The sequence below is a fragment of the Folsomia candida genome, unplaced genomic scaffold (genome assembly GCF_002217175.1).
Source record: "Folsomia candida strain VU population unplaced genomic scaffold, ASM221717v1 Fcan01_Sc007, whole genome shotgun sequence".
NCBI lineage: Eukaryota > Metazoa > Arthropoda > Collembola > Entomobryomorpha > Isotomidae > Folsomia > Folsomia candida.
The window spans coordinates 6007118-6023099 of record NW_019091199.1 but is presented as its reverse complement, the minus strand read 5'-3'; the positions used below and the strand labels follow the sequence as shown (position 1 = coordinate 6023099).

The following is a 15982-nucleotide window of genomic DNA, read 5'->3' as shown; positions in this document are numbered from 1 at the left end:
GATAAGAACATTTATCAATGCAGTAGTAGTGAATTGACGTCAAACAGTGTTACAAACTAGATACATACGTACACAAACTGGTGCTGCTGGTGGTACGGGAAGAACCATCCCATTATTTCTCTTTGTAATCATTCTTTTACAGTTTATATCGAGACTAAGGCTTGAGAAAAAGAGGAGGGCAGCTAGCCTGGTTTGGCAGGGTGGATTACTAATGGAACCCTCGTAACAAGGACCAGCCAGACAAACAAGAAACGAACGCCTGCCTTCTTCGCTCCTGTTCTTTTAAATAGTGTGTCGAGATTTAGTAGTTGATGATGGATAGACGGATGGATGGATGTGAGGATTGATGGGAAATTGAATTCAATCAAAATACTGGATTTCCTATCGGTTGTAGGGGTCGTGCGTGGGTGGGTGGGAGGGTTTAATGACCAGGTTTTTGGGTGGCATTTTTTGTCAGTTGGGTGGGTGCATGTATCTGTATGTATGTATACATGTTGTGGCTGGATTGGGGTAGATTTCACTCGGATGCGTCACCCACCCCGATAATGCTGCTGCTGTCACTTTTCGTTCGTGATGTTACACAGATTATGGAACTGTGTATGTATGTACATGATTTGCTTCGGGTGAAAGTTGGTGGAGACAGTGAAAATCATGTCGAGATCATATCTTGACAGCAATTTTGTTAACTTGTAAACGTGTCGAGGAAGTTGAAAACAGAATAAAAACATTTCCCAATCTTCGGAATTATTTGTACTAACAAAGCCAAGTTTGTAGACGTGTAGGTGTCATATTTCTCAATAATGCACGTGCATACAATCACATTTTTTTTACATAAATATGGTGAATCTCGTTACTTTTCTAGCCACCAGACGTGCCGACGACTGACTGACTGACTGAGTGAATGACTTTGGCTTTTCTTCTTTTTATAGATATCCAGTCCAGGTTTGAGTGAAAGTTTGACTAACAAACTGACAAACTGTATATACATCATGCCCCAAATAAATAGTACAGTGAGTAAAATTGGGTCGGATCGGAGGCAGGCAAAGAGCAGAGTGAAAGCACGTACTTGCAGATTGAAATAGATACACAAAACCCCATAAAAAATAGTAAAGCTAAAGAGGAGAAATTTCACTGAATCTGAATATTCTCATCATCAATCAATCATGCCGCCGCCGGAGTACGGATTACAACATCACTGCCACCACGAGTTTGCAGATAGTTACTCTATAAACTTTGCGAAAATGCACAAATTGCGAAATATCAGAGTAAAGAAAAAAAGAGTAAAATTACAATACCGTACATATACACAAAGGTATTCAGCCAACAACATCCATGCGGATGATACGTGCACACTTGATAATGCTGTCTGACTCTTGTCTGCTTTCCCCGAATACGTCCGTCCGTCTCAGCTCAAATCGTATCTTAGACTTTGAGACGGTTAAACTTTTACCGAATCTATTAATCTCATCCGTATACATACATAGGAACGTGGCCTACTACTCTAACTAAGTGAGTAATCTTGTCGGTGCATGGTCTCTGATCTTACACTTGATCTCCATTCCATTGACAGGATTATTAGTGCCAGAGCACAATTTATTCGGGGATGCGAGAGCATAAAATTATCGTGTCTGAGAACTTGCCCGTAAAGTAGTTTATTTCTGCTGATGAGTGAAACTTGCTCCACTTTTCTGCTTTATTATTGCTCAATGATAATACTTTATTCGCCTTTTTTTCATTCACAGCATGGAGAAAGCCACGCGGGTCGGAGTCCAACACGAACATTATTCACCAGCACCAGACCTCAAACAGTGGGGACCTCGACTATCCGAAGGCTAGGTCACCACCGTCCCTCGGTTTTGGGGGTGATTCGAGCCTCTCCGTGACCAAGGACCGTTTCGGAGACCAGACCCAACGACCTGTTGATGAGGGTGGGAGTGGCTCTTCGGGGTCGATTGAGAGTTCCATCACGTTTCGAGATGGGGGAGCATTTCCGCCCGGAAGTGGGAGCAGTATTACGATGAGTAATAATCTTGATGGGAGTAGTGTTGGAGGAGGAGGAGGCAACAAGGAGAAAACTAGTCAGTTTGATGACTGTGTTTCGGCTGGGAGGTGAGATGAGACGATGGGTTATTTTTATTTTATTAGCAGTGTTTCGGGCGAAAGTAACAAACGCTTGCAAGAAATAACGGGAAGAACGTGGTTTCTTGGAGGTATTTTGACCTGCAAGAAATGCAAGGCGCAGGAAACTATGCCCCGCCCGCTGTATTTTGTAGGGCGCGTGGCTAGATTGCGCATATTTGCACTTTCTCCCAGTTTCTTGCACCTCGCATTTCTTCCTTTGGGGTTGCCAAAAATTAGCAAGCCCACAAGAAAAGAAACACGTTATTTTATTAGCATTTCGATGACATATGCATTTTTTTCAGATATTACATGCACGGATCCTCCTGGCACCCAGTCATTGGTCCCTTCGGAACAATGGAGTGTGTCGTATGCAAGTGTATGAAAGGACAGATTGACTGTGGCCGTCTAAAATGCCCCCCAAAGAAGGAACTCCCGTGTGCAAAACCGGTCAAGGTGGAGGGTCACTGCTGCCCAATTTGCACCTCAATGATAAGCAATGGTAACCCATATCTCAAGTTGTACATACTAAATCACAAAGCTTAATTTACTTATATATTGAATTATTTAGACGGGTCGAAAATGTGCGTTTCTGGTAAACAAGAAGTGACCGCTCTCCGATCGCACGGCATCGGGCTGAACAATACGGAACTGGTCAACTTTGCATTCATCAAGCAGCGACGCAACACGTCCCCACAGGTCGATCTACACGAATGGACGCTAAGAGATGGCGAAATTACACAGTTTTCCACAAAGTATATATCTCTCCCTGACTTTAATGAGATAAAGACCAGACAGACTTTTACCCTGCTCGGCGCAACTAATGAAAGTAATTAAGTTAAGCAATTTCGTAATTTCAATAATTTCACTACTTTCATTATCATTTTCAAAAATTTGTAATTTTCTTGTCCAGAAAACCTCGATAAATTTACAAGACGCGAAAAGAAGTTGGAGAAAAAAGGATGCGTCGCTCGATGCGCTGCACGGATCTCAAGTTTGGAACGATCTCTCAGAATACATAGGTATGCAAATTGCAATTTTTAACAGTAAAAGATAAGTTAATAATTTATCAACCCTTAATTATTACAGACTTATCGCGAGGAAGCAATGTTTAATGCATGAACGGTCAGTCAACACTTAAGAAGATGGATGGAACAATTAGATAAAATCATGATACATATTTTTTTCTCATTATTTTGAATTTATTTTCTTTCCGTTCTTTTTTTAAATAGTGTGGAAAACAGGTTAACTTATTATTTTCTCTCCATCAAGAATTTCCTAGAAATGTAAATGTATAATTTAAATATACCTACCTGCACCAGTCATTTTGTTAAAAAAAGTATTTCTCTATTATTTATTTTTTAATCGGCAGGTTTATCGTTTACTTAAATACTTCATAATTATTGAGACGATGGGAAATTTCGTTTGAATCAACCCAAACCATGATGATATGACACCAATCAGTGTTCCTCCTGAACTGGATTGACATCATAATGTCATAAAAACTTGTAATAATATTTATCTCACTTCAATCAATTTATTATCGTAATATCTGTTAATTAATTACATATTTAAAGAAATAATAACTGGAGAAAGTTTTTGTCAATCGCATTATCTTGTGTAAATTAAGAACACTGTGTAAAAAAATGAGTTGTGCTAAATACGAGCTGCTATAATTGATTAAATGTGTAAGGTTTTAATAAATTAGTAAATTAGAATTTTTTTATGGTTTAGTTAACTTATATTTGCAGTTAGAAGAAGAAAATACCTACGAATTTGCATGATATCTTTCACTGAAAACTTGAAATCACTTGAAATCAAAAACTGTGTGAAGATCTCTGATATGAAAAATTATGTAATTAATTAAGGTTAATTAAATTTGAAAGATATGTATGCATTCTAAAATCTGAGACACGAAGAACTGAAATTTTACCTAATTATACTTAAAATGAAAGTATTTGTAGTAAAAATTAGTAAATGAATCGAGTTTAGCCTGTTATAAATATTAGGTGAGATTGAGCACGTCTTGTTATCAATCATCATGTAATTGAAATAAGTACTTATCTTCAATCCATTTTTGACAAAGACTAAAAAGTGTAATTTAATTATTTCAATGTATGAAATGAAGCAGAATTGATAGGATGGCATTAATTGACATAAAACGACGACCTGAATTTGTGGTGCAGTTTATTATCTATTTATGTAGCTAGCTACGTTTTGAAGATTTTTAGGGATATGTGAATTGGAATTATTGTAAATTAAGTATGCATAATGCGAGATTGAATTAATCACGTGTCCTTTTGTTCATCGATAATACATCGGTTTATTAGCCTGTTGAAAAAGTTGAGGCAAAAATAGATTGAATTAAATACATAAAAGAGATGGTAATAGAGTAGTGAATTAAAGTAGCAGACAAGAGAGTAGAGCTGATTATGAAATGCATTAACTTTACTTAATAATAACCTTGTAACTTTTATAATGGTCAATTATTCATCAAATGTTTAGATTGATCCTATTCTTGCAAGTTGATTTGTAAACTTGTAAATCAATCTTGCTGAAATTGCACTTCTCTACGAATGGCAGCAGCTTGAATAGATTCGAATCAACCCTAGCAGAAAACTGGATGGCGTATGTATAACTTATAGAAAAAGTAATACAGAACAAAACTTAAGTTTTTTTACGTTGTCAAACTACAATATTTATAAGGTTTCCAAAAATTGAATTTTTAATAAATTTTAAGAATTGTAAGACTCGTGGTTTTGGTTTGTTTGTGAAATACGTTGAATATAATCAGTCAGATGATGATTGGTCACTGCATGAACCGGAAGCCCTCACTTTTTCTTGAAGAATGACATGATAGATGCTTGCTTTGATGTTCCGGCAGCAGCAGATTTTCCCTTGGCAGCTTTGCTTGTCGCCGCAGGCTTTGGAACTTCCTTTGACTTTGGCAATGAGGAAGTTTTGGATGGTTCTTCTGGTTTCTTCACAATGTCACGGGGAACAGGAGCTGGTTCCTCGTCAGTGTTCATTGGCTCATCCCCTTCCGAATGATCTGACTCTGATACCATCACTTGTTCCATTACGGTCACTAGAATTTAAATGATGGAAATGCATTCAATCTGTCATAATTTAACAGTAACTTGCATAGTTTGTTTGTTGTTTTTATTTTATTATATATCCTGACATACCTAAAAACCCTTCATCATCAACGTGGCGATGCGGAACAGTTTTACATACTCGCTTCCTTCCTGTTTTCTCAACTTTATCCTCACTAGAACCTTGTTTAGTTTTATTGGGACGGGCCGGTTCAGGTTGTGCGTCGTCTGAGTCTGAGTCTGACTGAATTTGATACTTCCTAGGAACTGGAGATTCGGGAAGTTCTTTCCATCCAAATATTATACAATGGTTAACAACTTCAATCGTACAAGTTTGGAATTAAACTGTTAGCATACCTTCATTATCCGACATTTTTGCATTGCGCTCAGTATCACTGTCGTCTTCTGAAGAGGAAAACACGTCGCGAATTCTTTTCCTTTTTTGGCTTTCACTTTGTTTCTTTTTATTCTTTGCAGTAGAAGATCCCTTTCCTTTGGGCTTATTTCTCCTGGATTGGAACGGAGATCCTGCAAAGAGAATACAATTTAATTTGTTATTAAAAAACTAATCACCATACAACGACGCTCCAAATTCCCATTCATTCCCCTTTCGTACCTTCATCATCACTGGCTTCTTTCGTGTTACGCTTGTTCTCTTTGACTGGAGGGTCAGCTTTTTTCGGTTCTTCCTCGACAATCTTTTTCGGCGCTGGGGGTTTACTTGCTGCCGCAGCAAACATATTCTTTAATCGATTATCACCTCCACCTCCACCACTTTTAGTTGTATCCTTCTTGGTCGTCGTTTCCTCCTTTTTACTTTTTGACGTAGTAGTTTGAGGGAAAATACTAAACGTTTTGGGCTTGGCAGCCTCTTCTTTCTTCTTCTGTTCTTTCAATGCTTCTTCCTTCTCCCATTTTTCCTTCTGTATTTTCACCATTGCTTTCACCTCTGCGATGTCTTTCAGTTTTTGAACGTTGCGTGGATCAGGTCTGAATTCAATGTTTGTCTTAACCACCATAGGTCCATAACTGTAAATTTAATTAATGATTTAATTTAATTTAAAAATGGCCCACATAATATAGGAGAGACACAGGAACTTGCAAATCGCAAGTCCAAGAAGTTTTTTAAGAAAATTTAAACAACACATTTAAAGATACATTAAAACTTGGTCCACTCACTGTTGTGGCACATTCCCGTCGTCATCAAACAATGAAACTTTGGTAAAGTCATCCAATCTCTGTTTGGTCATTGGAAACGAGCTGAGCCCATAAACGTGGAGTGAAAATATTTGCGAAAAGTGTTTTCGATACTCTTCAACTTCCTGCTCTTTGCAAATCGAGACTATGAAGGCGTCCCCATTCTCATCAAAGTCGTCATCCTCCTCTTCGTCACTGCTGTCAAAGAGGAACATGTCTGGGGAACCCTCATCCGCTGGGGGCGACTTATTCTCAACAAATTCCGGGGAGGAAGATGCTGATGACCCATTGGAACCAGCGTCATCAGAAGAATTCAGTTTTGAAATCCATTTCTGCGGAGCCATTCCGGAAATGTAGTACATGGCATGGATTTTCTTGCCCTTTTCTTTCTGGATTTCTAGAAATTGGTAGAGCATTCTGAAATCATATTTGAAAAAATACCCATTCTAAAATCAATTTCTCGGAAACAAGTCAATCTAAATAAAGCATGTATTTCTTACTGCTTCGATAAATTCACATGAACCCCAAGCTTGCAACTGAGCCATTTGTACGAAACCTGCAATAAATTCAAAGCTTATCACTGTAAACGAACCTTAAAACGTTGTCATCGTCGACATGTCGTTTTTTTTAAACTACTTACGAATTTCTCATCATCAAAGATATATTCCTCCAAATTTTCAAGGTAAACTTGGTCTACCGGTAACGTCATGATGATCTAATGTCGATAAGATCTCCTCCGCAATAGACAATTAATAATCAATTAACTTTAATTAATCAGGTACAAAATCAATATTATTTTTACGATAATATTTCGTTGTTGGTTTGCCTCCGCATTGCAGCCTTCACCCGCTGCCGGTCTAATTATCGACTGCTCTATGCCATCCACTCCAGTCGCCCATCAGCAGTCCAGCTAGTCCAGTCAACAACGGAGCTGAAATTTTTATTATTTTTGATGAAAATATTCAGTTTTTTTCGAAAATAATTTGAAAATCGTTGCTAAAACTTGGTCCGCTTCTCACACCGAAGTTTATACCGGATCGCTACTTGATTCGAGTTATAGTTGGGTCGTGTATTTTGATTTGTTTTCGTGTTTATTTTTTATGCGCTGCGCAAATTTACATAATTGATTTCAATCAATAATTAGTCAAGTTTGCTTGTTGACGCTGTTGATTGAACCGTGATGGAGCAGTTGGTGGATATCCACTTATCAAAAGTTGGGGGTTTTACAGTATCAGAACTTGGGAAAGGATAAACGAGACTTTAGAAAGAGCGACCCGTCAAGTTTTTTAGTGCACACAAAATTAAATAGTATACGCAATCAAGCCCGAACGAAACCGAACCAGTATTATTTCAATTGTTTTTTAATACACCGTGATTAAGAAAAATAGTTGTGATTTGCGATCTGACTCGACCTGTCTGCGCCAAGCAAGATGTCGATGCCACCTCCCTCCACGACGCCATCGCCACCCCCACACGCCCATCCGCATTCTAATCCCCTCACTCCTTCAGGATCCTCGTCCGGGCTGAGTTCACTGATTGGGTTGAGTCACCACGGTGGACCACACTCCCACTCGGTCCCTCCATCGCCGGATCACACCCTTGGAGAAGGGGACGAAGCAGTACAAGCTACCAATGACGACGCCTCCATTTGCAAACGGTCTGCCATCCAGCTAGGATATTGGAACGACCCCTTCCTTCAGTACTTTATGAGGGGACCTGTGATTCGAAAACCTCCCGAGATCAATAGGGGCTACTATGCCAGAACTTACGGAGTGTATAGGCTGATACTCAAGACTTTAGAGAAGATTGCGACATCGGATGTGGTAAATAGCTAACTAATGAATGATTATTATGCAAATGCAAGTGTACTAAAATTATGATTCTATTGTGCAGGTATATATTCCAAAGGCTGGTCCTGGTGAGGGGAATAGAAGTAGGAGTAACTCTGTTTGTGAGACGGAAGTCCAAATCATCAATTTGGGTTGTGGCTTTGACACGCTGTACTGGCGGTTGAAACATGATCGACATATTCGTGAAAAATGGAGCAAGATAAGGATCTCGTCATTCGTGGATGTCGACTTTCCTACCACAACGATGAAGAAGGTGCACAACATAAAGAATACAATGGCTTTGTTGGCAGTTCTCAACAATGATGGTACTTGAAACTTTACTTATAAAAGCAATACTAAAATGGACAGTAGTAAGAAAGGCTGAGCTAATTTTTCGTGGTCTAATTTCAGACGGAGAAATTAGCATTAGCAAGTATGAACTTAATGCGTTCGACTACCACGTTGTTGGCATTGACTTACGAGATGTGGATCAGGTTAGTATATAATTTTAATAATTAACTATTATTGAAAATAATGTGCTATAACGTGTCTAATAATTTACACAGCTTGGACCCAAGCTACAAAGTTGTGGAATCAAATTCGATCTCCCCACAATCTTTATTGCAGAGTGTGTTCTAGTCTACATGGATCCCAAGGCGTCAGCTAGTTTACTTAAGTGGATTAATGATCATTTCCGAACCTCGCTGTTTCTGAATTATGAACAAGTGTGTTCATTTTGTAGTTATCAAGAAATGGTCAATTTTTAATTTACTTACATTTCCTTGTGCAGGTTAATATGACGGATCGATTCGCAGAAGTTATGCTAAACAACCTTAATTTGAGGGGATGTCGTTTGGCTGGTGTCGATTATTGTAAAGACTTAACCTCGCAGAGGCAAAGGTATGCATATACAGCCGCACCGAAGTTGTATACCCCATTTTATAACTGTTATAACATAATGTTTTCACAAGTTATTCATAATTTGTTTTATTCTTTCATGACAATTAGATTCACCGATTGTGGCTGGCAAGGAGTAAAGGCATGGACGATGAATGACGTTTACGCGTCTATAGCTCCGAAAGAAATCGAACGAATAGAATCCATCGAGATGCTTGACGAGCACGAATTATTGAAGCAACTATTTGATCACTACTGCATAGTTATAGCGTACAATGACGCCATGACGCTAAGTATCGATTCAGTTGAGCTGAAGGAATTTGAATGATTGATTATTGAAATTTAATTGATGTAACGGTAGAAGACAAGACCACATGTATGTATTACATAGTCAGGGCAAAAAATTAATAGCAAATATCTGTCTATAAAAATCACTCGTGCATTTTCTTGATAATGTGTCAAATCAAAGAACAAAGAGGTAAATTTTAGTGTATTTCTAACAATGCATCGCTATAAAAAACAAAAAGTACACATTATAATATATATTATACATATATATCTTACTGTAAACTCAACGTGCTACGAATATTGATTTAATTACTTGTAATTTTATTTACGAATGTAAGCTTTGTATTAACTTTCAGTGGTTTTGTGGAATGGAAACAATAATATGTTCGTTTCGCTCGCTGATAATAATGTACTTTGCACGATCATCACACATTTTCGTTTAAATTAATACCATTAGAAATCATCACTTGTCGTTAGTTCTAATTATGATTGCTCCAATCTTGTGAGAATTATGGTACTGTCGCCAGAACTCTAACAAGATTTGAGTAATAATTGGTAGTATTACTTTAGATTGTTGACGTAGAAAAACCGCATCATAATCAATGTCTTGTTACTAGTATGCATTACAATAATAGTGTCACGTATCCGTATTCGTAAATCATTATTATAGTCTCTCGCCATTTATTCCTGTTATTATTGGTGTGCTGGATGTTACATTACTTATTTTGAAATGATTTGATATTCAGTTTTGACTGGTACTGAAATATTCACATTAATTAGTGGAATGTAATAATAAGGACAGAATGTCTTTTGATGTAGTTTCCAAACTCCTCTCCACGTAGTACACGAAACTAGAAATAGAAATATACCTTTAACCGGTAATACAATGGTCCTACTCTTGGTTAGTAATGTCACTCACAATATTATTATTGCAGCCAAGAAGAAATTATAACAACAGCTAGCTAAAAACCAAACCGTTCATGACTTTTGATTCCAACATCTATGTGTGTCCGAGTCTATATATTTACTGCACTCATTATACATGTATTAATTAACTGAACAAGAATAAATAGTATTTAATGTCCGTAATGCAATTAAATCTTTAAGCGTTTCAACATTATTGCTATTTTTACTACTACTACTACTATGTGGTTATCATCAATTTGGAAGATAAGGGTTGATATTCCTGTTTAACGTTTGCTTTTTTCCTTAATGGCTCGGTGGAACGGTTTATAACGGCTGGATCCAATCCCTTCTTGGACACTTCCCATAAATCGAGAGCATAATTTGTCATGACAGAAATGTCCCCCCAATTAACGATTTCCCAAAAGATGTCTAAGCTTAGTTTAGCCCGAGCCTTCGTCTGGCGTTGGTCACTCAATTGTTTGAGGTGCGAGAGTAGTTCTTTTAGAACGTTGTCCGCCAACAGGTCCACTTCTGCAATAAAGGGTTTGGCAGTTCCGTATAGTTCGCTGTTAGTCTCGACTATAATAAGCAATAATAATTTCTGATAAAAAAGAATGAAGAATTATGTACTCGCACATCAAATCATCAATTACCCACCCAAATTGAACTTGTATGGATATTCTTTTTGTCCATAGGCTCCAAGCAGTGCCAAATATCGCAGTTGAACTACGTCAGAGTTCCATTGAATAGTCATCAAGGCTTTAAGCATGTATAGCATTGTTTCTTTTGGATGGTCTGGAACGGCAAGAAGTGTTCCAAGCTGTAAAAGGAATACAATTTTTTAGCAAAATAATTTTCGTGAACAAAAAAGTTCTTATAGTCTTACCAGATTACAGACAAATTCAATCAAAATTGGTTCTCCACAATCAAACTCGTTCCGATTTTCGTTTAAAGAATTTATGGCAGCTTTCAGACATGCATCGCCTACTCAGAATTACATCTTCATTAATTCGTCAAATTATATAACAATTATTCGTACAACTTTTACTTGCCTTGACTAACACACTGATTCGCATAAGCCACTTGACTAGTAAGATGATAAAGTTGAATTTGGGTGTAACAATTTTCTAGTGATGGAATGGTAATGAAAGCGTATGCTATACAAGCTGAGAGAAATCCTCTGGTTCTCTTAGTATGATGACCTCCGACAATATATCCGACTTCCATTCCAAGTCGGCAAACACACTGCAGATTAAAAAACTTCATTCAGTCATTTTCCTAAGCTAGTTTGCAAAGCAAAATCTACAGTAAACCTGAATTAGCTCCACTAGGACGGTATCAATATTGGTGAAGGAACCTCTCGCTTCGTCATAAAATTGTATCTGTCTCTCATAATCACGGCCATAATTTACTCGAAGGATAAATCCATTGATGAGACTTCCAATCTGTTTTACTTCATCGACCGGTGTAAGTGCACTTGAGATACAAAAACATCATACCATTAGATAATGTCGACCTTGTTTAATTATGAAATATTTCACTTACTCTACGGAATCATGAAGCATACAAGCAAAATGCATAATTGTGCTAATCAGAATATTGTCGCCCAGTGCGTTTTGATGTTTAGCGTTAAATGTTGCAATGACGGATTTGGCATTATCCACAGGGAGAATGCTCACCATTTTGACAAACTTGTTCTGCATACATCAACATAATTATAATCATTGAATATTTAATACTTTAGTGTAAAAAAATAATTCAAATCAATTATGCACACCATTCTCAACAACTGAGTAATATCACTTGAGTAGGTCAGCAATTTATCGACAACATTCGCCAGTTTTCCTTGATATTGTTCAATATTTCTAAGCGAGACGTGATTCATGATATCTTCAATAAACAAATTGACAAGGTCCGGCTGAAAATGAGAAGAAACGCATAATAAGTAAAGTGTTCTAGTGACATAACTCGACTACTTATGCAGGATTAGCAGGTGGTGCTCGTGTATATAACATGATAACTTACTCCGAAGTTTTTTACGACAAATTCCATCCACACTACTGAACAATCCAAATATGAATCTCGATTCTGAAGTTTCTTGATAAGAAACCAAACTTTGGGCCAGATTTCCTTTGAATGGATATGTTGTGGATGTACAATTATTAGGCAGAGTCCCAAGTTTCGGATAATTTCGGAAAGATTAGTTTCCAAAGATAGAATCACGTCCAATATGTTCAAAGACTCTTCTGCAACAAATGATGGAGGAAATGTGGCCAAAACAGAACTTAACAAGACGGATTTCCAACTGTCAAAGCATGAAGGACAATTCTATTCAGATAATAATTTTTCAAAATCATGGAAATAAACGTAACATATTTACGTACAATGGAGGAACATTCGACACCAATTGTAGTGTGTAACTGAAAAATTTTAATACATTTTGAACATACGTGTGTTTGCTGAGTCTGAATTACATGATTGATATGGTTTGAAATTTAAATAAAAGATTACTTACCTTAAATGTTCTCCGCGATGCACTAGACATTGTAAAATCCAGTCAATCGCAGGACTCAGGACAATCATGTAGGTCTCCATCGACACTTTGGCTTCGGCAAGTTGAGGCGAGTTACGAAAATTGTCGAGAACCTTTGCAACATGGTTTAGTTTTCTTCATTTATAAAGAACAATATCATTAACTTTTTACTTATGTGCATACCTGATCGTGTAAAAGAAGCAAATCTTGAAAACATTTCTGGGCGAAAAGAAAAGTTCTTTAGCATTTTTTCAATTATTTACTAAGATGTGAGTGACTTTGGATCTTTAGGGGACAGAGTTTATTCGTAAGGTGCTTCTTTCTACTTTGGTTGGTTACAAAAGGTCGTCTACATTTTGCACAGTCAAATGTAGGATGTTTTGCCAAGTGATTTTGGTATGTGTCAGAGTTATTTGTTTGAAACTTGCACGTTGGACAAATGCGTTTCGATTCTTTGTTATGAGACGCTTTTAGGTGATGTGTCAGAGTTTTCTGACATGAAAAAGAAGTGTCACAATAACTGCACTTTAATTGTTCAGACTGCCGAGCCGTATTTGCACTAACTTTGGGAGTTTTTATGATTGGATGAATCGTGGTTTTCATAAGTTTTGTAATATCCTCCCTGGTGCAATGAATGTTGTAAAAATTTGTCGTGATTATTTTAAGTCCCTTAAACACATCATTTAGTTTTTCATCCACAACTATGCTAAAAATGTCTGTTCTCCACAAACTCTTCACTGTTGCTTTTAAAGTTTGCAGATCAATAAGATGCTGAGCATACTTTGCTACTTCTGTATTTTTACTTCGTGGAGATAAACCTAGATATTTAGTATTGTCCTTTCTATATTGTTTTTTCATAACTCTTGACATCAAAAACAAGAAACATTCTGAAGCGTTCGTACAGGAATTATTAGCACTTAATTCTTGAAATTCAATCTCAAAAAGTCGAAAAAGTCGGAAATTGGGATTCTGAATTTCGGTGTAAATAAATTCTTCCCCCTCCACTTTTTTATACGTCAATCACGACCGAAACCCCTAATACCTGTCACAGCAGATAATTTTAAACTATAGTTGGTTGGGTCAGTTAGGTCAAGAAAAATTTGGACACGATAACCTCGGCAGACACTAAAAAAATATTTATCTTCGTCATATAAACTGCCGTCCGAATCACTGTCACTATTTTGCACAACTACTTGTGTTTTGGACTTGGGTCCTGGTTTTATTTTAATTACTCCCTCGTAGTCGTTGGTAATTTCAGACTGTGCCCTTTTAAAACTCATCATGTAATTTCTCTCACATTATAACTGTCGTCCTGACCACCACTACTGACTGCCCACTATGCCAACTTTGATCAAAAGTCACAACATCTCGGCTCAACAGGAGTCGAGCAAAGTTAGACACGATCAAACTTGATTTTACTCACCATGAAAAGTTCCCTATCGTTTGGCACCAGCTCCATAGCCACTCGACACAAGTAGCACCTTAGATAAATTGCAACGACAGGGTCACCAATTCCCCACATGCAATTTAATAACCGGATTAAAATTCTACTGTATTCTGGGCTGTATATAGAAAAATTAAAATCCATTATTAACGACTGTGTAAGATTTTATATGCATGTACAATAATATCAGTATTATTAAATCAAATCTTACTTGGGATTAATGAAAGAATATGATTTCAATATGGCCAATTCTATGCACAATCTCGGCAGAAGTTCCCGAATTGATCCAACTTTAAAGAACCAATTTTTACAGGTTTCCTTTGCTACTTCAGGAGGAAGGATGTCACTGTTTCAAAAATTGCATACATTTACTTACTTATTTTTCACTATTAAATATATCTAATAGTGAAAATTAGATTAATATATTAATCTATTGTTCTCGTATAGTAGTTTCAGTTCTATTCAAACCTTTGCTTCCCTTTCAGTCGGGTGTACACCATTTGTCCAAACTTGTCCAGGATGTCTGTAATGATGACAAATTTGCTGGGATAAAATGATATGACTGAAGTATCCCCCAACAATTTGCAACACTATAAATGAAAGTTTTATCATGTTACGTGTTTCCAATATATATAATTATGCCATAAAACTTTAATACCTGGATTGAAATTTTAAGAGCGTTAACTCGTAAATCTGACTGCCATGCTTCCGTTAATTGTTGATGAAGTTGATTAATCTGCGGTAAAAATGAAAGTGCGGTCAATTATTATGCACATAGTAGTAATTTAACTTGACAAAAAACCTTATGAGTATATTCTTCCTGAGAAAGACCTCCAAAGAATTGTTTGGATCCACTGTCAAGGTCTAATTGTTCCAAACGATGCAGAACTTTCTCGCTTACACCTCGAACTTCTTTAATAAGAATGACACAAATTAATAAAGATTGGCAGAGTTTTGACTGGATAACAGACTTACCACTCTCTGTCACATAAATTGAAGTTGTAATTGACAATTTTTCCTGTGTTGTAAATCTACTCAAAATTGCAGACTTTCGAAACGACCATGGTTCGAAAGTGTCCCTAGACGAGCGAATATTTGTATTTGAATATGGCGTTATTTGCTCCTGGTCCACGACCATCCTGGTTAATGGGTCAAGCTCATTAAGGTTTGCAGTGAGTGGATCAATTCCATCGAAAGGGTCCGACTTTACTTTCACCTGTACAAATGCAATATTTATTATTTTACCAATGATGATTGACTAAAACTTTCAATTTGAATTGTCACGAAATTAAATCAAAGTGCTTACCAAATGTGCTGGAGAACTTTGCAGTGGGTGTTTCCCTACATGTTCCCTTTCTAATTGTACTTTTGAAGATTTCTTCCAATTGTATGCATTCACATTTGTATACCTGAACAAAAATACAGAAATTAAACCACATTTACAATTTAGAGAGATCAGATGATTAATTTATCAAGTTACCAAAATTGCTGCCTTTGCGAAGGCATTTTTAACAATCTCTCTGATTCGATTCAAGTTAAACAATTGGCCCTTGGCGTAAAAAAAAGTTACAAAGATTTTCTAAAATAATATCATATTTAAAAGATAGGAAATATTTGACTTTTCAAGAAACGTAAACAAACTCAATCATCGTCTCATCTTCAGTTTACCGCACTA

The 15982-nt window shown here is 36.9% G+C and overlaps 4 protein-coding genes across 5 annotated transcripts in view; 2 read left to right on the top strand and 2 right to left on the bottom strand.

The window, feature by feature from the left end:
• The window catches only part of LOC110852697 (chordin-like protein 1), a 27797-nt gene extending 22931 nt beyond the window's left edge, over window positions 1–4866 (top strand). The window contains exons 7-13 of the mRNA XM_022100808.2: window positions 1743–2109; window positions 2424–2620; window positions 2690–2947; window positions 3032–3140; window positions 3208–3243; window positions 3351–3404; window positions 3491–4866. Coding sequence (XP_021956500.2) covers window positions 1743–2109; window positions 2424–2620; window positions 2690–2947; window positions 3032–3140; window positions 3208–3243; window positions 3351–3404; window positions 3491–3518 — 1049 coding nt within the window. The 3' untranslated portion in view covers window positions 3519–4866. The remainder of the gene's footprint in view (window positions 1–1742; window positions 2110–2423; window positions 2621–2689; window positions 2948–3031; window positions 3141–3207; window positions 3244–3350; window positions 3405–3490) is intronic.
• LOC110852809 (DNA polymerase delta subunit 3) lies at window positions 4417–7281 on the bottom strand. Its single transcript, XM_022100938.2, has 7 exons — window positions 7051–7281; window positions 6911–6966; window positions 6393–6827; window positions 5830–6242; window positions 5571–5741; window positions 5307–5498; window positions 4417–5206 (listed from the first exon to the last, which is right to left on the bottom strand). Exons 1-7 carry the CDS (start codon window positions 7117–7119, stop codon window positions 4950–4952), a joined length of 1593 nt encoding a protein of 530 aa, XP_021956630.1. The 5' UTR covers window positions 7120–7281; the 3' UTR covers window positions 4417–4949.
• Window positions 7280–10523, top strand: LOC110852810 (leucine carboxyl methyltransferase 1-like). The gene is made up of 6 exons (XM_022100939.2): window positions 7280–8233; window positions 8304–8565; window positions 8651–8733; window positions 8806–8964; window positions 9030–9139; window positions 9248–10523. The coding sequence occupies exons 1-6, from the start codon at window positions 7841–7843 to the stop codon at window positions 9462–9464; spliced, it is 1224 nt and encodes a 407-aa protein (XP_021956631.1). The 5' UTR covers window positions 7280–7840; the 3' UTR covers window positions 9465–10523.
• On the bottom strand, window positions 10083–15982 carry LOC110852808 (VPS35 endosomal protein sorting factor-like). Of its 2 annotated transcripts, XR_002548164.2 has the most exons (20): window positions 15788–15982; window positions 15614–15716; window positions 15283–15523; window positions 15110–15219; window positions 14966–15043; window positions 14776–14897; window positions 14519–14653; window positions 14287–14425; window positions 13047–13082; window positions 12846–12976; window positions 12715–12750; window positions 12356–12635; window positions 12108–12248; window positions 11876–12027; window positions 11644–11806; window positions 11383–11575; window positions 11217–11314; window positions 10988–11150; window positions 10344–10909; window positions 10083–10275 (listed from the first exon to the last, which is right to left on the bottom strand). XR_002548164.2 is itself a non-coding variant. In XM_022100937.2 (19 exons), exons 1-19 carry the CDS (start codon window positions 15811–15813, stop codon window positions 10569–10571), a joined length of 2688 nt encoding a protein of 895 aa, XP_021956629.1. In that variant the 5' UTR covers window positions 15814–15982; the 3' UTR covers window positions 10083–10568. The 2 variants fall into 2 exon arrangements, 1 of the variants encoding a protein (XP_021956629.1); XM_022100937.2 differs by having other exon boundaries at window positions 10083–10909.

Bases quoted from the DNA above. Each gene is read 5' to 3' on its own strand.
- LOC110852808 (XM_022100937.2), bottom strand. From the start codon at position 15,813: ATGCCTTCGCAAAGGCAGCAATTTTG. The intron at 11,315-11,382 runs GCAAGTAAAAGT...AATTCTGAGTAG, and splicing joins GAATCAGTGTGTTAGTCAAG to GCGATGCATGTCTGAAAGCT. The intron at 10,910-10,987 runs GTGGGTAATTGA...TGCTTATTATAG, and splicing joins TCCATACAAGTTCAATTTGG to TCGAGACTAACAGCGAACTA.
- LOC110852810 (XM_022100939.2), top strand. From the start codon at position 7,841: ATGTCGATGCCACCTCCCTCCACGACGCCATCGCCACCCCCACACGCC. The intron at 8,234-8,303 runs GTAAATAGCTAA...TCTATTGTGCAG, and splicing joins AGATTGCGACATCGGATGTG to GTATATATTCCAAAGGCTGG. The intron at 8,566-8,650 runs GTACTTGAAACT...GTCTAATTTCAG, and splicing joins GGCAGTTCTCAACAATGATG to ACGGAGAAATTAGCATTAGC.
- LOC110852809 (XM_022100938.2), bottom strand. From the start codon at position 7,119: ATGACGTTACCGGTAGACCAAGTTTACCTTGAAAATTTGGAGGAATAT. The intron at 5,499-5,570 runs GTATGCTAACAG...TTGGATGGAAAG, and splicing joins AAAAATGTCGGATAATGAAG to AACTTCCCGAATCTCCAGTT. The intron at 5,207-5,306 runs GTATGTCAGGAT...TTTAAATTCTAG, and splicing joins TGATGATGAAGGGTTTTTAG to TGACCGTAATGGAACAAGTG.